The 23,851-nt window shown below is 40.9% G+C and overlaps 1 protein-coding gene across 1 annotated transcript in view; it reads left to right on the plus strand.

Annotated features, from left to right (window-relative positions):
- LOC126483660 (ribosome biogenesis protein BOP1 homolog) overlaps positions 1 to 23,851 on the plus strand; it is an 88,967-nt gene that overhangs the window by 5,200 nt on the left and 59,916 nt on the right. Inside the window, exon 4 of the mRNA XM_050106720.1 lies at positions 20,499 to 20,616. Coding sequence (XP_049962677.1) covers positions 20,499 to 20,616 — 118 coding nt within the window. The remainder of the gene's footprint in view (positions 1 to 20,498; positions 20,617 to 23,851) is intronic.

The following is a 23,851-nucleotide window of genomic DNA, read 5'->3' on the forward strand; positions in this document are numbered from 1 at the left end:
ATACTACAAGGTCATTCTTCCTATTACACTCTTTCAGGGAATCAACATTGAAATCCCCACAAATGATAATTTGCTTCCCCCTGTCTGACAGATAGCACAACAAAGCATCCAAGTTTTCTAGAAAAAGCTGGAAATTCCCTGAGGGGGGCCTATACACTGTTACAATTAAGAAAGTGCCATCATTTAGTTTTAGTTCAGTGGCACATGCTTCCATATGTTGCTCTACACAAAATTTTTTAGTTTCTAAATTTTTTACACTGTGGAAGCTTTTGACATATACGGCAACTCCTCCTCTCATCATATTATCTCTACTTACATGTGCAGCTAATTTGTACCCATTGATGCTAACCTTTTGCATATCAGTGACAATGTGATGCTCAGACAGGCATAGTACATCTATTACATTCTCAGTTTCTATATCTTCTAAACAAAGCAGAAGCTCATAAATTTTATTCTTCAATCCCCCAATATTTTGATGAAATATACTTACATTATTTTTCACTTTACTTTTGTGAGTATCTTGAACTTTTTTAACATCTTTAGTACTTGCCTGGCTGAGTTTCCCACTGGACACTGATCTTACACTAAAAAAGAGTTTCCACCATGAGATGTAGTTCCTCCCCCCTTTAAATATCCTGCTATCAGCCCAGCCAGTTTACCCTTTCCTTTCTTGTTGAGGTGTAGGCCATGTCTAGTATAGTCCCCCCTACAGAGTGAATCAACAGGAACCACACCAATGTGTGATCCTGCACCAGATACAAGTAGTCGTTCCAACTCCAAATTAACTCTCCTGACAGAAGAGCTCAAATGAGGTCGGTCGTGGCGCTCCAGAACCGACACAAACCCAACACTGGTATGACTCGATGTTGATGCAGTCTTTGCCAGGTCACACTCTATGCTGTACCCCTGATCTCTGTCAGTACTGTTGCCCTGCCCACCCACAATAACCATGGTATCATCCTTAGTAAAGCCTCTGCATAGTGAACCTAAATCCTCTGTAACCTGCCCCAGTCCAGCACTAGGTTTGAAAAAACTTGTGACCTGGTATTCTGACCCTAATTCATCCTGCAGAAGATGGCCCACACCCCTAGCATGCGAACTATCTAGCAACAAGACTTTCTTTCTCTTTGCAGACTTCCCTTCATTCTTATTCAATTTGCTTCTGAAAGCTTGTTGAGCCCTCTCTACAACTACTTCTGTGAGAGGCTCATCAGTGTCTGACTGAGGCAACAGGTCAAACCTATTTTTTACATTAATAACAAAGCTGTCAGAAGAATTTCATGGCCTGTTCCTTATGCCTGTTGCCACTTCCCACCCCTGTTTACCCTTCTCCTCAAAAATGGCTCTGAGCACTATGGGACTTAACATCTGTGGTCATCAGTCCCCTAGAACTTACAACTACTTAAACCTAACTAACCTAAGGACATCACACACATCCATGCCCGAGGCAGCATTCGAACCTGCGACCGTAGCGGTCACGCGGTTCCAGACTGAAGCGCCTCTAACCGCACGGCCACACTGGCCGGCTACCCTTCTCCCCCCTTAACCTGCCCAGTTCTCGCCTAGCCTCATCTAACTCAGCCTGAAGGGCAGCAATTTTCCCCTCCTGTTCCACAATCTATCTATCTCTACTGCATAGCCTACAGAACCACTGATGAGTCTCGCTCATTTTCCCAATTCCCACGCCACTACAATCGCCCCCATGAAAAAAGTTACTACATCCATCACACCAGACCCCGGAGCTAATGATTCTACGGCACGTCAGGCACTTTACACTCATGGTACAAATCAATCTTAGTGACAAAGACAATTAAGTTACCGGAAAACAATGAAAATACGTGTACGAAAAATTAGGCCTACTCGCGACAATGTAAACAGTGGTTCAGAAGTTTATTACTGGAAATTACTTAAGAGATGACGATACTCTACAGATATAAAGGGGCAGCAAACGTATTTAGCACACTAAACTATCAGTAAATGCACTTAAAATTGCGGCATCAAGTTTAATCTGAAAGATCAAAAGTTCGGCCTGGCCGCGATATGTAAACAAAACGAACTTTACGTGATTACTGTGAAAATACGCGAGTAAGACAAAAACCAGAATGAGATTTTCACTCTGCAGCGGAGTGTGCGCTGATATGAAACTTCCTGGCAGATTAAAACTGTGTGCCCGACCGAGACTCGAACTCGGGACCTTTGCCTTTCGCGGGCAAGTGCTCTACCAACTGAGCTACCGAAGCACGACTCACGCCCGGTACTCACAGCTTTACTTCTGCCAGTACCTCGTCTCCTACCTTCCAAACTTTACAGAAGCTCTCCTGCGAAAAACAGAGTGAAAATCTCATTCTGGAAACATCCCCCAGGCTGTGGCTAAGCCATGTCTCCGCAATATTCTTTCTTTCAGGAGTGCTAGTTCTGCATGTTTCGCAGGAGAGCTTCTGTAAAGTTTGGAAGGTAGGAGACGAGGTACTGGCAGAAGTAAAGCTGTGAGTACCGGGCGTGAGTCGTGCTTCGGTAGCTCAGTTGGTAGAGCACTTGCCCGCGAAAGGCAAAGGTCCCGAGTTCGAGTCTCGGTCGGGCACACAGTTTTAATCTGCCAGGAAGTTTCAAGACAAAAACCTTTAATGATACGCTTGAGGAGCACTATAATTAACGTAATAAATTAGTTTAAAGTGTTAAAAACAGTTTATTACTGCTTAAATTACTTATCTTGTACGAGAGCTGTGACTCCGACGTCCGTATAGCAGGCGCAGGCTACCAAGCACGAATCAGAAGTAAGCCCATTGGAAAACCTGCATAACTAAATGGCTAAAAGAACGTCATCTGTTGCCGGTTGCCTATCCAAAGGCTTCCAGGGACAGCAAAAATTTGATTTTCAGTGTCTATACAATTACTAACTCAGTTTAAATTGCCGTCATAATCTATCCATTATTAGATATAACCTTACATTAAAGGTTTAACACAATAAATCGGGTGTTGAAGTTAGGATCTGTGTATAAGTCTTGAGGCTGTGTAAATCATAGTATGCAAATTGCCCATTTTATCGTCATCCAGTTTGTAAAGTGATCAGACATTTGAAACTAATGTACAAAAGGATAAGCCAATAAATAAGTCGTATTATGGAATAGAGGCAATTATAATCAACGTAGCTTCCTGAAATTGATTTTGTGTTTCTACATATTCACCCTCAAATTTTGTGACCTATCCTATCTCTTTACAAGTCCCTGATAGCTGGCAGCAGAAAAGTCCTTTGGTTACTGTTGCAGCCAATGTGTCAGCTTCATCATTTTCAAAATATTGCTCACCCAAATCAGATTTTAGGGCCCTGAACAGACAAGTCACTGGGGCCAAGACGGGCAGATGTTTATAACAGCCCTTTTGTTTTTATTGCTGTGTCAGGGTGGGCGTTGTCATGCACAAGATCGCATCCATTGTCAGGCTACCACGTTCTTGGTGGCAAATCGCCTGTCACTTCCTGCAGAGTAGTGCAGCAGTATGATGCAGCATTCATGGTATCTCCATGAGGCTGGAATTTCGTCAGTGTGACTCCTTGCAAGTCCCAAGGCAGTCAGGATAACCTTGTGGGCTGATGGATTGGTGAACTTTTTTGTTCTTTGGAGGTAGACGTTCTCATTCCATGGACAGCCACATGGGTTCTAGTTGAAAGCAGTGAACCCAAGACTCATCCCCAGTAACAGTACATACCATGAAGTCCTATCTCTTATCAGAGTACCAAATGAGGTGCTGCAAAATCTGATCTATTCTGTTGCTTCTTTGTTCCTCAGTCAACATCCTTTACACCACCCATGCACAGACTTTATGAAAAGTCAGCTGCTCATGCATGATTTTGTGAGTAGTTCCAAGTGACACAGCATGCAGCATGTGCTGCATAATTGTCACTTGCTGGTGTTAAGAATGATGTGTTCCACATGCTGAATTATGGTTTCAGTTGCAACCTTGACAGGGACACTCCCTCTCTCTCTAATGCTTTGCCTTCCTTTGTTAAACTTGTGGATCCAGTTGAATACAGCTTTCCATGATAAACAGTTGTCACCATACATAGGATACATTTTGCAATGTGCTTCTTCTGTGGACAGCCCTTTGGCTCACAAAGCACGCATTCAATGATTTACCTTCATACATGGGAGTTCAGTTCTTTAGAGAATTGGGAGTGGGGGAGGGGTTACTGGTATGATACAACTTGTTAACTTTGAGCAGTGATGCTATTAGCTGGTACGATGATTGTGACATTACCATGCAATTCTGTGTGGTTGAACTTCATAGTTTCAGGCCTTCCGTGGGAATATAGCAATAATTCTTTGGGGTGATCTTGTTATTAATATATTCAGACATCTTAAAAATATCCTTGAAAATAACAGAACACAGTGGGAAAATAGGAGTTTTTATTGGAGATGTGAATATTGCTATAAATAGACAAAGTGTATAAGAAAAAGATTGTCGTGACATGTTAATTGTCTTTGTCAATTCACATCCATTCTAAGCCAGACATTGGGCAACACTACAAATCAGTGTCGATATTGTCCAGTGATGTCACCACCTGCATTTTTGAAGATGTGGTGACAAATTGATTTATAGTGTAGACAAGGGTCTGAATTAAATTGGAAAGTTATAATTTGAGTCTGAATTGAAATCAGCAAGTGTGTCTTTCGTTGTTATGATCTCCAGTCTGATGAATGGTTTGACGCAGCCATCCACACTAGTTACCCTGTGCAAGCTTCTTCATATCTGAATAACTCTTGCAACCTACATCCTCATAAATGTGTTTGCTATAGTCAAGCCTTAATTTCCCTGCATTGCTTTTGCCCTCCACACTTCCCTCCATTACTGGATTGAGTATTTCTGGGTGCCACAGGATGTTTGCTGTAGGTCCTTTTTTTTTTTAAGGCAACTCTGCATTAGTTATACAATTGACCATCTAATCTACAGCATCAGTCTCAAGCAATACATTTGAAAAGTTAGCTTTTCTTGCTTGCCTGTCATGTTTTCCATACATTTTTCATTTTGGTATAAGATTACACTCCACACAAATATGTTCGGAAAAAAGAAATTGAATCCTGTGTATGGGGGGGGGGGGGGTCGCTGGGGCGTACATGTGTGTGTGTGTGTGTGTGTGTGTGTGTGTGTGTGTGTGTGCACGCTTATGCATGGTGGATAGGTATGTGGGAGCCCCCTCTGTGCTGAGTAGCAATCTATCCTTTTCATGTTATTCCATTCTGGATTTTCCAGTGTTTAAATTTTGTCAGGAGAGTATACCAGCCATTCGTTAGCACAAATGTTTATATTGGTGACAGTTGTCTTGATGGAAGTCCTTAACAGCGTCAAATTGGTGGTTAGAGTTTGAAAACCCTTTCAGTTATGCTCCATACATTGTAATCCAAAGGATTTCAATCAGAGCTGTTGGGACACAAAAATTCCATACATCAAAACATATCAAAATAATTTTCTGACATCCTGTTTCGCATCCAGTGGCTCACATGAGTTGACTCTCTCTCTCTCTCTCTCTCTTTTTAATGTGGGGAGATAACATGACACCCACTGCCACAATATTTAGCAAGCGAAGGCAGGCGAAATATTTTCTTCTGGTTTCCGTGTGTGTGTGTGTGTGTGTGTGTGTGTGCGCAGAGTCATTTCTTTGGTTGGCTTTTTTGTCTACCATAAAATATTCTTATATCTAAAAACAAAGATGATGTGACTTACCAAACGAAAGCGCTGGCACGTCGATAGACACACAAACAAACACAAAATTCAAGCTTTCGCAAGAAACTGTTGCCTCATCAGGAAAGAGGGAAGGAGAGGGAAAGACGAAAGGATGTGGGTTCTAAGGGAGAGGGTAAGGAGTCATTCCAATCCCGGGAGCGGAAAGACTTACCTTAGGGGGGAAAAAAGGACGGGTATACACTCGCGCACACACACACATATCCATCCACACATATACAGACACAAGCAGACATATTTAAAGACCAATATATGTCTGCTTGTGTCTGTATATGTGTGGATGGATATATGTGTGTGTGTGTGTGTGTGTGTGTGTGTGTGTGTGTGTGGGCGCGCGCGCGCGCGTGTGCGAGTGTATACCCGTCCTTTTTTCCCCTAAGGTAAGTCTTTCCGCTCCCGGGATTCGAATGACTCCTTACCCTCTCCCTTAAAACCCACATCCTTTCGTCTTTCCCTCTCCTTCCCTCTTTCCTGATGAGGCAACAGTTTGTTGCAAAAGCTTGAATTTTGTGTGTATGTTTGTGTTTGTTTGTGTGTGTATCGACGTGCCAGCGCTTTCGTTTGGTAAGTCACATCATCTTTGTTTTTAGATATATTTTTCCCACGTGGAATGTTTCCCTCTATTAATTCATAAAAATATTCTTGTCAGAAAATAATCTTAACCCACCCCCAACATCGTTTTTTTAGTGGTCACAGAAGAAAACGTCAGCTCCTGAGTCACACTGCTCTAGCAGTCTTTAGTAGCACTTGTCTTACATCCTATGTGTAGGATTTGTATGTTGAAGATTCTCTTTGACAATTCAACACTTTGTTGGTTTGCTTACACTTATGATCCTGTCAGCGACTGCTATGGGGTCTTTTAAATGAGCAGTTGAGCTCTTTGAACGACGAATTTTCAAGTGCTGCTCCTCTGCTGGTGCACTAGAATCTTTGTTACAACGTTCCGAAGCTGAATGTTCTATCACATCATCATGAACTGCAGATTCCAAGTATTTAAAGCAGCAGAATTGTATCTGCTGCTGAGCTCCTAATGCGAAGACCTTTGACAATCACAGCACTTTTATCAAACTCTGCACCTCGTTTCAACATCTTAGCCATTTACCAGGAACAGCCAGTGATGAGACTGTTGATATCAACTTCTGGCAGAAGAAAAATCTGACAGGAAATTAAATTTAAATTTGCCTTTATTTTGGTGATGCACCGTCCACTTACATTTAGTCCACAAACCCTGTGTCAAGGTTCTAGTAGGTTCTGGGAAGGTGGAAGCATTTCTCCATTACCTTCCTCATATCTGTTGTCAAGTGTGTGTTGTTATGTTTGGGAATGAAAAAGGGGAGGTTACAATGTATACAAATTATTACTGCTCAAATATACACATCAAAAAAAGTTTTGCATCACCCCGGTTCCCAAAACTCCTGAAGATAGGCGTGGACTGTGGATATTGTATCACAGACACAGTCACTTTGACTGTTCAGAGATGTCACTAAACCCGCCAAAAGATGTAAGCAACTTTGCATGAGCAGCATCTGTTGGACTTAGGGGGTCCGACAGCCAATCAGTTCCAGTCATTCCACCAGGAAGAAGGTAAACCACTCGTGTTGTCTGTAGTTCAACCATGCCTAGAAGTTCAATACTGCAGTTTGATCGTGTCCGCATTCTTACTTTCTGCCAGGAATGGCTATCAACAAGGGAAGTGTCCAGGCGTCTCGGAGTGAACCAAAGCGATGTTGTTCAGACATGGAGGAGATAGAGAGAGACAGGAACTGTTGATGACATGCCTCGCTCAGGCCGCCCAAGGGCTACGACTGCAGTGGATGACCTCTACCTAAGATCATGGCTCGGTGGAACCCTGACAGCAACTCCACCATATTGAATAATGCTTTTCGTGCAGCCACAGGATGTTGTGTTATGACTCATACTGTGCGCAATAGGCTGCATGATGCACAACTCCACTCCCAATGTCCATGGTGAGGTCCATCTTTGCAACCATGACACCATGCGGTGCAGTACAGATGGGCCCAACAACATGCCGAATGGACCACTCAGGATTGGCATCACGTTCTCTTCACTGATGAATGTCGCATATGCCTTCAACCAGACAATCATCAGAGACGTGTTTGGAGGCAACCTGGTCAGGCTGAACACCTTAGACGTACTGTCCAGTGACTGCAGCAAGTTGGAGGTTCCCTGCTGTTTTGGGGTGGCTTAATGTGGGGCCGACATACGCCACTGGTGGTCATGGAAGGTGCTGTAATGGCTGTACGATACATGAATGAATGCCATCCTCCAACTGATAGTGCAACCATATTGGTGAGGAATTCATTTTCATGGATGGCAGTATGCACGCCCATTGTGCACCTCTTGTGAGTGATTTCCTTCAGGATAACGACATCGCTCTACTGGAGTGGCCAGCATGTCCTCCAGACATGAACCCTATCGAACGTGCCCAGGATGGATTGAAAAGGGCTGTTTATGGACAACGTGATCCACCAACGACTCTGAGGGATCTACGCCGAATCGCCATTGAGGAGTGGGACATTCTGGAGTTCCCTTGATGAACTTGTGGATAGTATACCACAATGAATACAGGCATGCATCAATGCAAGAGGATGTGCTACTGTGTATTAGAGGTACCGGTGTATAGAGCAATATGAACTACCACCTCTGAAGGTCTTGCTGTATGGTGGTGCAACATACAATGTGTGGTTTTCATGAGCAATAAAAAGGGCAGAAATTATATTTATGTTGATCTCTATTCTAATTTTCTGTACAGGTTTCAGTACTCTCGGAACTGAGGTGATGCAATACTTTTTTTGATGTGTGAAGCACTGAAACGGCAGACGTAGCATAGTAGCACATTCAACAGATGCATCACTAAAAGTGTTGAGAGCTGTCTGTTAGTGACATGGGAAGGTATTTTTGACGTAACGTATATCATTAAATACACACTATAATATCCAGGAATTCTATGACCCCGCCCCTCCTTAAACTGCTGATGAAATTCTTGTAATGAAAATTTATTTCTATAACAAGATTCAAACCAACTAATTTTTGGTGGACTACCACCAAACTGATATGTTATGGATTTGGTTAATGCAGGAAGTTTTTTAACACTTTAAGTATTCAAACAAAAATCTCTGTGGAAGAATGAAGGCTCTTAAAAATGGGATATTTTATCGTAACTGTGAATGTGTTGTACTGAACTTGTGTGAACCTGTTAGTGCATGATGAACTGGTCATCTTAACTGTGTAATAGGTTTTCCTCAGACAATTAACATATACAAATATGTTGTAGTGTATATTTATTAACATTTCGAAGTTGTTGTGAAACACATCCTCACACATTTGATATACACTAATGCAGGGGCGGGCAGGAATCCTGCACATGTGTGGTGCACTTGCTCGTGTGCAGTTAATAGGTGTTCTGCGTGCACACAGGGGCGAGCTGGCCACCCGCTTCTCTCCCCTCCCCACCATACCAACTCTCCACTCCTTCCTCTGTAATGTGTGGGTCCCCCCCCCCCCCCCCGCCCCCCAGCTTGCTTTATTGAATGAAGGCATAAGGTTAGTAGGAGTGCTTGAAAGAAATCATGCTTTGAAAGAGTACCTATTACCTACAATATGTTTTATTTAATTATCACAGGTGGAGTTTACAATACGTTTAATGCCTGGAACAAAATTTCTACATATGGACAAACGCAAACAGTTACCTAAATTTTAATCATTGATGTTTGTTCTTAACCGAGACTTATTAATTTTCATAACAGAAAAAAATCTCTCACAAACGTATGTTGAGCCAAACATTGACATTATCTTCGCGGCTTCACGATGGAGACGAGGAAACGCTTGCTGTGGAAAGTCTTGATAAGAGTCTATTACACAAGGAACTTGTCTCTCAGACGAGAATTACACTGTTGATCTATTAATTCCATTTGCAAATTGGGATGAATATCATCTACAGAAGCAGCAAATGGTCTTGAGAACCATTCAAAAGCTTGGGATAAATATGATATATCCCCAAATCGCTTGAGAAATTCCTCTCTTATTGCACTAAGTACAGAAACATATTCTTTACAATTCTGTTACTGTACAGTAGACAGAGTAGGGAAATGCACTGCGTTTCCTGACGAGAGCTGTCGTTCCCATAGCTCTAGCTTCCTAGTGAAAGCTTGCACCTTTTCAGCCATTTCACAAATTAGCTGATTTTCTCCTTGCAAACTTGTGTTCAATGCATTCATGTGTCGGGTAATGTCCACTAGAAATGCAAGGTTGGCAACCCACTCTGGATCTTCTAACTTGGGATCGTACCTTCCTTTATCCTTTAAAAACTGATTTATTGGTATTCTCAGCTCAAAAGATCTTTTTAGTACATTACCGATGCTAAGCCAGCGGCCTTCACTGTGGTATTGTATGTCACTGTACTCTTCCCCAATTTCAGCTAAGTATGTCTGAAGCTGTCTTTGTGTAATCCCGTGGGATCTCCAATAATTTACTGCCCGAATAACCACTTGCATGATGTCCCCCCAGTTTTGCTGCTTTTGCACAGAGTACTTCTCAGTGCAAAATGCAGAGGATGCTGTACAATGATTCTTCTGTACACTGAGGCTTTTTCCTTAGTAATCCAACAAATGCCGTTTGTTCCCCTTTCATTGCAGGTGCTCTGTCTGTTGTCACTGACACAAAACGTTCCCAGTTTAAGCCAACTGAATCGACAGCTTCTTCTATGGTTTTTAGGATGTGTGCGCCGGTAGTCGTGCTTTTTAAAGATATCACATCCAAAAAATCCTCTGTTATGTGCACACCGCAGACATAAATCACTAATTGTGCGGTGTCTGAAATATATGTGGACTCATCAAGCGTGATGGAAAATGCAATAAACTCCTTCACTGCACTCCTTAATTGATGGTAAATGTCACCTGCCATGGCATTTACACGACTACTTACAGTCCGCTGAGAAAGAGTGATAGCTTGAAACTGATTTGTATTCAGTGGTGTCATTGTTGCACTCCTTTATAAACTCACCTTCAGCAAATGGTTTTCCAGCTGTCACTATACTAAGCACAATCTTATAACTTGCACGTACCGCTGGGCTATCGTTGTTGTCCTGAAAAATTGAAAATAGTGCTCCATAAAATGTTAAATCAGTTAGTTGAGAGACATGATGAAAGAAAGTTGCAGATCTCTTGTGACAACAGCAACTTACATTCGATTGCTCTTCTTAAGGTCAGTCAATTTCCCCATCCGCTCAGAATCCGACAGTAAATTGTACTCATCCTTGTGAAATTTATTATAATGGCGTTCAATACTAAACTTCTGCTGACCAGCGAAAATACTGCCACATATGAAACATTTTGAATTTTCACGTTTTTGCACAAAGAAAAAAATGATTCTCCTATTCCTTTTTAAAAAATAATAAATTTCCACTTCTCCGATTCTTTGATTCACTCCGCATTTTCCAGTTCTGTAAATACAGCGTTCACTACGTAGTGGTCGCTTCGCATCAATGTCCGCAGGTTAGCCGCAACGTGCTAGCTGTCGCCACTGCCCCGGTCGACAATAGCACGTGAGCAGCACACATGCAGCGCTGTGCGCTCATGAGCCGCGTGCAACGTTTGCTTGCCCCTGCACTAATTATAAGGATCCCATTGAGACTGAAGCATTGAGCAGTCTTCAATCCCACCTGTCTGTAGGTCACTTCAGCATGTCTTGGAATCCAGCAATGTATATCCCTGATACATCTGTTATCCATTCAAAAGCTACATTTCTTACTCACCTCAATTTTATTTTTATTATGTCATTTCATTTTCCACTCCTGTCTGTTCCTAATAAATTTATATGTTTCATTGTAACTCCTAGTAAATCTTAATACACTTTATTCTGTTGCTCACTCAGCAGTCAGTTTGTAATGGTTTTCACATTAAAATTCTGAGTTCGGTTGCTAAAAGACAAAACTGACATTACACACTATTTCAACACTTTACTTTTGAGACACATTAGAAGTGACTGTTTAATTTACTTTTGCTTTCTTGTTTATTTATATTGCCATTAACTTGCTTCATGGCTTCATTGTTAATCTGAATAATTTTCATTTAAGTTTTGATATACAAAGTATGAGATACGTGTCTTTCTTGTCTATTTATATTGCCATTAACTTACTTCATGGCTTCATTGTTAATCTGAATAATTTTCATTAAAGTTTTGATGTACAAAGTATGAGATATGTGTCATGAAAATGAGTCCATGTTGTTATCAGAGACACATTGTAACTATATACCCTAAGAAATGTAGTGTTTGTGCTGGCACTTATCTCAATCATTTCAGAGAGTACAAAGCGCATTCCTAAACTTAATATGTAATTCTAATTGTTCTACACCTTTTCCCAGTAGGGCATTACAAAGGGCTTGGACACTGAATCCAGAACTGTGGCAATCATGAGTTTTAACATGCTGTTCTCTTCTCTTTATGGACTAAATTCTGATTTACAATATTAGATCCCCCTGCTTTCAGTTAGAGCTCAATGACATGAAAATATTGTCGATGCTGTTCTTGTCTTTCATTGTAGGTAAAATTGTGTGTGTCAGAAAATTTGCAAGATTTCCATGGATTGTGTTTGGCATACTTTCTTCAACCCAGATAAACTTGTGCTGGACCCACTACCATAAAGAACTGATTCTGTACTTGTTATTAATACTTGTGGTGGCAAAATATGTGGGAATATAAAACCTGAATTGTAATGCGTTAATCAAAATTATATTAACTCTCAGATGACCAAAACAGTTAATTAACTTTACACACATCTATAAATGAAATGTATCGAATGTGTCAAATGATAAGCTGCAAGTGCTAAATACCTGTGAACTCTACTTGTTCACCATCATGTTCACCATCATGTTCAACACACAAAAACCAACAATTAACAGCTGCATTTAAAGCCCGTACACACATTTCACTGAGAATGGATATCACAACCCATGTATGGTCCTTTAGGTCATTCATGTCACGAACTTTCCTATTGTAAATGTGCTCCTTTACCGAGGCCCATAACCAGAAATCGCATGGTGTTAAGTCAGGAGATTGTAGAGGCCAGCACAATGGCCTATAACGACCAATCCATTGACTTGGAAATGTTGCACTGAGAAACTAACAGTATGGGCCCATTGAAATGGAGCGCCATCGTTGGAAATAAGCTGAATGGCAGATTTCTAGTGGTTGTTCACCAGTGGCGTAACATTGCAGCATCTGTATGTAGATGTTAGAAGTTACTGCTCCTGTATAAAAAAAAATTGGGTCCAACGACTCCAACATCGGTCACAGCACACCAAACATTCTCTTTTGGGCAGTCATGTTCATGCAACTGAATGACTTATGGTTTTTGGTGGCCCAGAAAATTATTTTATGTTGGTTCACAAAACCACTTGTTAAAAAGTGGCTTCATCACTGAATACTGTTACATTCACAATATGTTGCCGGATATTTGTCATTTCAACTAAAATCGGACAGCATTTATCTTGCTTACATTTCTGTGCCAGTGTTAAAGCTTGGGGGATGTGGGTGTGGTATGGTCACATCCCAAGGTCATGTTTCATGATGTGCCACACAGTTTTTTGAGGAATTCCTGTTCCCAAATTGCATTGTACACTTGATTTTTAAGGACTGTGCAACACGGCTTCATGCATAACAGTGATGTTGTGTTCACATCTCATTATCTTGGCCGCCCTGCATTGCCTTGATTGTTCTTAACTTCCGATGCAGTATCCACAAACTTCTTGTAGGTGCGATACTGTGTGAAACAGCTTGGTGGCTCATGTGCAGGTTGCTGCCTGAACTTTTCATGGACAAGAGCCGGCAAATGATACACTTCAATCATGCTTGCTGCAAATCTTTGTGGCTTGAGTGTCAATCATTCAGCCAGTATGTCTAACTAAAAAATGAAGAGACTGAAGATGTTACAATGATAAACTGTGCAACTACTAAAAATACAACATAACACATGTTACATTACATTCAGTAAATTATTTCTGCCCTATGCATGTTGTTGTTGTTGTTGTTGTTGTTGTTGTGGTCTTCAGTCCTGAGACTGGTTTGATGCAGCTCTCCATGCTACTCTATCCTGTGCAAGCTTCATCATCTTCCAGTACCTACTGAAACCTACATCCTTCTGAATCTGCTTAGTGTATTCATCTCTTGGTCTCCATCTACGATTTTTACCCTCCACGCTGACTCCCAATACTAAATTGGTGATCCGTTGATGCCTCAGAACATGTCCTACCAACCGATCCCTTCTTCTAGTCAAGTTGTGCCACAAGCTCCTCTTCTCCCCAATTCTATTCAATACCTCCTCATTAGTTATGTGATCTACCCATCTAATCTTCAGCATTCTTCGGTAGCACCACATTTCGAAAGCTTCTATTCTCTTCTTGTCCAAACTATTTGTCGTCCACGTTTCACTTCCATACATGGCTACACTCCATACAAATACTTTCAGAAATGACTTCCTGACACTTAAATCTATACTCCATGTTAACAAATTTCTCTTCTTCAGAAACGATTTCCTTGCCATTGCCAGTCTACATTTTATATCCTCTCTACTTCGACCATCATCAGTTATTTTGCTCCCCAAATAGCAAAACTCCTTTACTACTTTAAGTGTCCCATTTCCTAATCTAATACCCTCAACATCACCCGACTTAATTCGACTACATTCCATTATCCTCGTTTTACTTTTGTTGATGTTCATCTTATATCCTCCTTTCAAGACACTGTCCATTCTGTTCAACTGTTCTTCCAAGTCCTTTGCTGTCTCTGACAGAATTACAATGTCATCGACGAACCTCAAAGTTTTTATTTCTTCTCCATGAATTTTAATACCTACTCCGAATTTTTCTTTTGTTTCCTTTACTGCTTGCTCTATATACAGATTGAATAACATCGGGGAGAGGCTACAACCCTGTCTTACTCCCTTCCCAACAACTGCTTCCCTTTCATGTCCCCCGACTCTTATAACTGCCATCTGGTTTCTGTACAAATTGTAAATAGCCTTTCGCTCCCTGTATTTTACCCCTGCCATCTTCAGAATTTGAAAGAGAGTATTCCAGTCAACATTGTCAAAAGCTTTCTGTAAGTCTACAAATGCTAGAAACGTAGGTTTGCATTTCCTTAATTTTTCTTCTAAGATAAGTCGTAAGGTCAGTATTGCCTCACGTGTTCCCCTATTTCTACGGAATCCAAACTGATCTTCCCCGAGGTCGGCTTCTACTAGTTTTTCCATTCGTCTGTAAAGAATTCGTGTTAGTATTTTGCAGCTGTGGCTTATTAAATTGACTGTTCGGTAATTTTCACATCTGTCAACACCTGCTTTCTTTGGGATTGGAATTATTATATTCTTCTTGAAGTCTGAGGGTATTTCGCCTGTTTCATACATCTTGCTCACCAGATGGTAGAGTTTTGTCAGGACTGGCTCTCCCAAGGCTGTCAGTAGTTCCAATGGAATGTTGTCTACTCCGGGGGCCTTGTTTCGACTCAGGTCTTTCAGTGCTCTGTCAAACTCTTCACAAAGTATCGTATCTCCCATTTCATCTTCATCTACATCCTCTTCCATTTGCATAATATTGTCCTCAAGTACATCGCCCTTGTATAGACCCTCTATATACTCCTTCCACCTTTCTGCTTTCCCTTCTTTGCTTAGAACTGGGTTTCCATCTGAGCTCTTGATGTTCATACAAGTGGTTCTCTTATCTCCAAAGGTCTCTTTAATTTTCCTGTAGGCAGTATCTATCTTACCCCTAGTGAGACAAGCCTCTACATCCTTACATTTGTCCTCTAGCCATCCCTGCTTAGCCATTTTGAACTTCCTGTCGATCTCATTTTTGAGACGTTTGTTTTCCTTTTTGCCTGCTTCATTTACTGCATTTTTATATTTTCTCCTTTCATCAATTAAATTCAATATTTCTTCTGTTACCCAAGGATTTCTACTAGCCCTCGTCTTTTTACCTACTTGATCCCCTGCTGCCTTCACTACTTCATCCCTCAGAGCTACCCATTCTTCTTCTACTGTATTTCTTTCCCCCATTCCTGTCAATTGTTCCCTTATGCTCTCCCTGAAACTCTCTACAACCTCTGGTTCTTTCAGTTTATCCAGGTCCCATTTCCTTTAATTCTCACCTTTTTGCAGTTTCTTCAGTTTTAATCTACAGTTCATAACCAATAGATTGTGGTCAGAGTCCACATCTGCCCCTGGAAATGTCTTACAATTTAAAACCGGTTCCTAAATCTCTTTCTTACCATTATATAATCTATCTGATACCTTTTAGTATCTCCAGGGTTCTTCCATGTATACAACCTTCTTTCATGATTCTTAAACCAAGTGTTAGCTATGATTAAGTTATGCTCTGTGCAAAATTCTACCAGCTGGCTTCCTCTTTCATTTTTCTCCCCCAATCCATATCTACCCACTACGTTTCCTTCTCTCCCTTTTCCTACTCTCGAGTTCCAGTCACCCATGACTATTAAATTTTCGTCACCCTTCACTATCTGAATAATTTCTTTTATCTCATCATACATTTCTTCAATTTCTTCGTCATCTGCAGAGCTAGTTGGCATATAAACTTGTACTACTGTAGTTGGTGTGGGCTTCGTATCTATCTTGGCCACAATAATGCGTTCACTATGCTGTTTGTAGTAGCTAACCCACACTCCTATTTTTTTATTCATTATTAAACCTACCCCTGCATTACCTCTATTTGATTTTGTATTTATAACCCTGTAATCACCTGACCAAAAGTCTTGTTCCTCCTGCCACCGAACTTCACTAATTCCCACTATGTCTAACTTTAACCTATCCATTTCCCTTTTTAAATTTTCTAACCTACCTGCCCGATTAAGGGATCTGTCATTCCACGCTCCGATCCGTAGAACGCCAGTTTTCTCTCTCCTGATAACGACATCCTCTTGAGTAGTCCCCGCCCGGAGATCCGAATGGGGGACTATTTTACCTCCGGAATATTTTACCCAAGAGGACGCCATCATCATTTAATCATACAGCTGCATGCCCTCGGGAAAAATTACGGCCGTAGTTTCCCCTTGCTTTCAGCCGTTCGCAGTACCAGCACAGCAAGGTCGTTTTTGTTATTGTTACAAGACCAGATCAGTCAATCATCCAGACTGTTGCCCTTGCAACTACTGAAAAGGCTGTTGTCCCTCTTCAGGAACTACACGTTTGTCTGGTCTCTCAACAGATACCCCTCCGTTGTGGTTGCACCTACGGCACGGCTATCTGTATCGCTGAGGCACGCAAGCCTCCCCACCAACGGCAAGGTCCATGGTTCATGGGGGGAGGTTATGTATGTTATGTCCATTTAAATGTTAATATTATTCTGATGAAGCCTGTGTAGTGCATATTTTATTGTTCATTGAAACTGAGTCTTTTTTATGACTCACCGACTGGCAACAACTTTATGCCATGTACTGTATGGCTGAGAGTGATATAAATTAGCTACAGTGGTACACTGAAAGACTTTAATTCCTTCAGCCCCACTCCTTTTTGTCCTCTATGTGTGGTACACATATGGAGTAACAGAAAAATGATAAGCTCCCTATGTATTGAAATGCAGGAGGATCTGCAACAAATTGACGCATGGTGCAGGGAATGGCAATTGAATCTCAATGTAGACAAGTGTAATGTGCTGCGAATACATAGAAAGAATGTTCCTTTATCATTTAGCTACAATATAGCAGGTCAGCAACTGGAAGCAGTTAATTTCATAAATTATCTGGGAGTAGGCATTAGGAGTGATTTAAAATGGAATGACCATATAAAATTAATCGTCGGTAAAGCAGATGTCAGACAGATTCATTGGAAGAATCCTAAGGAAATGTAGCCGAAAACAAAGGAAGTAGGTTACAGTACACTTGTTCGCCCACTGCTTGAATACTGCTCACTGGTGTGGGATCCATACCAGATAGGGTTGATAGAAGAGAGAGAGAAGAACCAACGGAGAGCAGCGCACTTCGTTACAGGATCATTTAGTAATCGCGAAAGCGTTACGGAGATGATAGATAAACTCCAGTGGAAGACTCTGCAGGAGAGACGCTCAGTAGCTCGGTACGGGCTTTTGTTCAAGTTTCGAGAACATACCTTCACCGAGGAGTCAAGCAGTATATTGCTCCCTCCTATATATTGTTCAATCTGTATATTGAGCAAGCAGTAAAGGAAACAAAAGAAAAATTCGGGGTAGGTATTAAAATTCATGGAGAAGAAATAAAAACTTTGAGGTTCGCCGATGACATTGTAATTCTGTCAGAGACAGCAAAGGACTTGGAAGAGCAGTTGAATGGAATGGACAGTGTCTTGAAAGGAGGGTATAAGATGAACATCAACAAAAGCAAAACAAGGATAATGGAATGTAGTCTAATTAAGTCGGGTGATGCTGAGGGAATTAGATTAGGAAATGAGGCACTTAAAGTAGTAAAGGAGTTTTGCTATTTGGGGAGCAAAATAACTGATGATGGTCGAAGTAGAGAGGATATAAAATGTAGGCTGGCAATGGCAAGGAAAGCGTTTCTGAAGAAAGGAAATTTGTTAACATCCAGTATTGATTTAAGTGTCAGGAAGTCATTTCTGAAAGTATTTGTATGGAGTGTAGCCATGTATGGAAGTGAAACATGGACGATAAATAGTTTGGACAAGAAGAGAATAGAAGCTTTCGAAATGTGGTGCTACAGAAGAATGCTGAAGATTAGATGGGTAGATCACATAACTAATGAGGAAGTATTGAATAGGATTGGGGAGAAGAGAAGTTTGTGGCACAACTTGACCAGAAGAAGGGATCGGTTGGTAGGACATGTTCTGAGGCATCAAGGGATCACCAATTTAGTATTGGAGGGCAGCGTGGAGGGTAAAAATCGTAGAGGGAGACCAAGAGATGAATACACTAAGCAGATTCAGAAGGATGTAGGTTGCAATAGGTACTGGGAGATGAAAAAGCTTGCACAGGATAGAGTAGCATGGAGAGCTGCATCAAACCAGTCTCAGGACTGAAGACCACAACAACAACAACCTATATATATCTCACGAAGAGACCATGAGGATAAAATCAGAGAGTTTAGAGCCCACACAGAGGCATACTGACAATCTTTCTTTCCACAAATAATAAGGGACTGGAATAGAAGGGAGAACCGGTAGAGGTACTCAAAGTACCCTCCGCCACACACCGTCAGGTGGCTTGCGGAGTATGGATGTAGGAGTAGATGTGGTGGGCCTCTACACGTTTCCTTTGACCCAGAAGTTAGCCAGAATGATAAGCTTTGATGTGAATGAAGTATGTAGTTGTGGAATGTTTCACAATTTGCCGATGACTGTATGTTATGTATTACAAGAGTTGTTCTGAAAGTAATGGCTCCTATTTTTATTCATGGAAACTACAGGAGATACATAATCACAACAGCACAACTAAATAGAGCAATATTTCAGCTACAGGCTGTCATTTTTCCACAATGTCACCACTATTCATTATGCACTTTTGCCATTGATGAACCAGAGGCTACATGCTGCACTTGTAAAAATTGGAACCAGCTAAGGCTAACCACTTCCTTACAGCTTTGACAACAGCATCTGAATCCTGAAAATGTTGGACACACAGTCCATCTTTCAGAAGGCCAAAGAGATGGAAGTCCGAAGACGCTGAATCGGGATTGTAAGGTGGATGTTGCAAGACAGTCCAGCCAAATTTTGCAGTGAGTTACGTGGTCAAAAAACTGCTGTGGGGCCTGGCATTATCATGTTGCACATGAAAGTTGATATTGTTCTCTGGCCTTACCCTGGAAACTAGGGCTTTCAGCTGGGTGTTGTCCTGTAGCATGCTGAATTGACAGTTTGTCCCGGCTCCAGGACATCCAAAAGAACAGCACCCTGGCTATCTCAGAAGACTGTGCACATCACTTCACCTGCAGACGGCTGTGACTAGAATTTCTTCTTTGACAGAGAATTGACATGTTGACATTCCATGGACTATCCTTTTGATTCCAGCTCGTAGTGGTGACACCACATCTCACCTCTGGTGATGATGCTATTCAGAAAATCACCACCTTCAGCTTCATATTGGTCCAGCAGGTCCTGACAGTTTTCCATTTGATGAGTTTTTTGTTCTTCTGTAAGCATCTGCGGGTCCCATCTCACGCAGTCTTTGCGACTACAAAGTCGTTCTAATGTTGTTTCCAAGGCGTTATAGTCGACATTCAGCTTTTCGCACAATTCTCTGGTTGTTATCTGCCGATCAGCATGCATGAATTGATCCAGACGTTCTTTGTTGCGACAGATAACAGTGTGCAGGGTTGACCGGGCTGTGGTATGTCATGCACACCACCTTTTCACCGCCTTTAGCAAGTGTAGATTGGTTTCAATCAGCACAATTTGTTCAGCAGTGAGAAAATCAATTACACTTCACTGTTTTATATGTGTGTCCATATCAGACTCCATTTTGGAACACCCCTCTGCTAGCGCCAATTACCACAGGACAACAGAACCACCTGCAAAAGAAAGAGGAAGGTTCAAGCATTAGCACTACACTAATGACGTCTGGCGTGGACATCCAAAGTCACCACAAAAAAATATGAGGCATTACTTTCAGAACAACCCTAGTGTGTTTCTTAATCCTCATTTTATACCCCTCAAATAAGTGTTTCTAATTAATTTTTTTCCAAGCCTGCTGTTTATTTTGTGTAAACTTGTTTCTTTTCCAGTGATAAACATGTTTTTGTTCTTGTAGGCGAACTGTGAAAGATCCACAGACAGGCCAAGATGTAGTGCTTTGTGATGCTGATGTTGACCTTATTCAGAGGCTGCAGAGTTCAAAGATACCAGACGCTGAATTTGATGAATATGCGGTATGTTTTAACACTTCAGATTTATAAAGAATATGTTCAAAAAAACAGCAGTATTGAAAGGATAGATTGCTACTCACAACATAGAGGAGGTGTTTAGTTGCAGAATGGCACAATCAAAAAGAATGCTGAAATATTTAGACACAACTCACTCACTCGTACATACTTTGCCACTGTCTCTGTATGTTGGATTCTTGAGGCAGTGGTGTGTGTGTGTGTGTGTGTGTGTGTGTGTGTGTGTGAGAGAGAGAGAGAGAGAGAGAGAGAGAGAGAGAGAGAGAGGAGGACTTTATATGAAAGCTTCAATATTGTAGTGTACTTTTTCATGTGCCTGTCTGCAACTCAGCGCCACCTCTTTGTTGTTGTTCCATCCTGGACTTTTCATTGTTAAATTTAAAAGTTAATAATTTTGTTATTTTTTTCTAGAGGTCAGTTTTAAAGCGTCTCTTTTTATTTGCATAGTGCAATAATGGAAGCTATTATTGTACAGTTCTGTAAATTAAGAATGCAAAAGTGATTAATACGTATGAGGGGCATTTGAAAAGTCTGTGCAAAAATAGAAACTACTTACGTGTTTCGGGTAAACCTTTTTCATTTTTTGACATAATCTGCTTTTTTAGACTTACACACTTCATCCAACGCTTTTCTAATTTGTTGATCGCTTCCGAATAATAGGAATTGTCCAAGCCTGCAAAATAGCTATTAGTTGCTGTAATCACCTCCTCGTTTGAATAAAATCTTTGCCTCGCCAGCCATTTCTTCAAATTGCGGAACAAATAGTAGTCAGAGGGAGCCAAGTCTGGAGAAGAAGGGGTATGTGGAACGAGTTGGAATCCTATTTCCATTAACTTCGTGACCACAACTGCTGAGGTGTGTGTTGGTGCAATGTCATGATGAAAAAGGACTTTTTTGCAGTCCAATCGCCGGCATTTTTCTTGCAGCTCGGTTTTCAAACAGTGCAATAATGATGAATAATATGCACCTGTAATAGTTTTACCCTTGTTAGAGTGTCTATGAGGATTATCCCTTGCGAATCCCAAAAGACAGTCGCCATAACCTTTCCAAGTGGAGGACTGGTCTTCGCCTTTTTTGGTGCAGATTCTCCCTTGGTAACCCATTGTTTAGATTATTGTTTGATCTCAGGAGTATAATATTGTATCCGTGTATCATCCACAGTAATGAAATGACACTTAAAGTCCTGTGTATTCTTCCTGAACAGATGCAAACCATCCTTGCGACACTTCACATGATACCGTTTTTGGACAAGTGTGAGCAGTCGCGGAACCCATCGTGCGGATAGCTTTCTCATGTCCAAATGTTTATGCAAAATATTATGTGCCAATTCATTCGAGATGCGTACAGAACTAGCAATCTCACACACCTTAACTCTTCTGTCATCCATCACCATATCATGGATTTTATCATTGATTTCGTCGTAGCCTCCACAGGGCGTCCAGAACGTTCAGCATCACTTTTGCCCATATGGCCACTCCGAAAATTTTGAAACCATTTATAAACTGTTCTAATTAAAGATGCAGAATCACCTTAATGTTTATCAAGCTTCTCTTTATTCTCCTGAGGCGTTTTGCCTTTCATAAAGTAATGTTTAATCACCACATGAAGTTCTTCTTTGTCCATCTTTTGACAATCATTTGATTTCCTTGATTCACATGAATGCCAAACACAAAGAAATAGACCATTATGACTGAAACTCGGTGTGCGTTCTTTCCAAAGATGCTACTAACTAAACATGACCTCGATAGGCGCCGCTGGTGCCAGCTCTCGAATTTTGCATGGACTTTTCAAACGTCCCTCGTATTATAATGACTGCACAATTATGACCTTACAGAAATACAGTGGTCTCCCTTCTGGTCAGTAGAGGTCCATCTTAGTACTTGCCTATTTATACATTGCCTGTACACTGTGTTCCTAATTATTATGCATAGCGTAACAGTGCAAAAACACACACACACACACACTCACACACACACACACACAGACTTTAACCTGTTATAAAGGATGGTAGTGTAATTGGTGTTTTATAGTAAATAAAAATTGTACCTTCTTTGTTCATATTTTTTGCCTCACTGCTTTTCAGCTACTTCGAAAAGTGAGAAAAACATTGTTCAGCCATAAGTGGTTTCTGTGTCCTACACTACATACCTTGCATCAGTGAGCTTAATCAGCCTACTCGTTAGCAGTTTCTTCACGATCACTCATCAACAATAATACAAAATAATTTTATAGAGTAACCTTTTTTAATCTATGAAGATTTTTATTTTTCTCTTCACTGAGCATTTTTGCAGAGAATCACTGTTCTCACTTGGAGAAAGTCTAAAATTAAACCTATAATGGATAAAATAGGATGGAGCAGAAAGCTAAAATTACGAGACAAGAAGCAGCAGTTGCAGAATTGCTGGACCTGACAAAAATATTTTTTGTGTAATTGTTGAATAATGTCACGTGCCATATTTGCAAAACTGTTATAAGTGTCCCAAGGGTCAGCTGCAGTGAGTGGTTTGCAGTCTGCAGAACTAGCAAGTCTGTACACCCTTGCTCTGTGTCAGTTCTGCAACACTATAGTGGCAACCTCTGTGCCATCTTCACCTTGTTTATCCCTCCACCCTGTGTCCACACCTCAAAATACTACATGTGGAATCTTCACAAATCTCAGTCATCAGGGATCTTGTCTCTCTTGGTTTTTAATCTTCTCTCACCCTATGTGTTCATTTCATATTTTTCTGTTGGTACTTGTCTTTACGTTACCTCTTTTCTCAGTGTTTCATCTCATTTCCTTTGACTTGTGACTGCCCTCTAACTTCCCAGCTCTTCAAAATCATTTCTGTTCATATTTCAATTGACTCTTACCATCTGGCCCATTGATTAGTTGTTCCATACGTTGAACAGATGAGGAAATTTATATTCTTTGAGGTTTGACTTTTTCCACTATTTATACTGAAATTTATGTAATTTCCCAGTATGTAGATTTATTTTTGTTTTATTTACAAAATGTCTATCTTCTCATAGCAACAATTTTTAGACTTAGTTTCCCAGATCTTTGGCATCATCATATTTTCTGATATCTATACACAAATGTATTGGGACCAAGACAAGAAGTGATTATATTTGTACGAGTCCACATTTAATCCAGTTTCTCACAAATACAAGTCTACAGCCCAAGTCTAGTGTTATTTCTTGCAGTTTCATTAAGTGAACACGACAATAAATATGTAAAAGT

This window comes from Schistocerca serialis, chromosome 6, assembly GCF_023864345.2.
Source record: "Schistocerca serialis cubense isolate TAMUIC-IGC-003099 chromosome 6, iqSchSeri2.2, whole genome shotgun sequence".
Lineage (NCBI taxonomy): Eukaryota > Metazoa > Arthropoda > Insecta > Orthoptera > Acrididae > Schistocerca > Schistocerca serialis.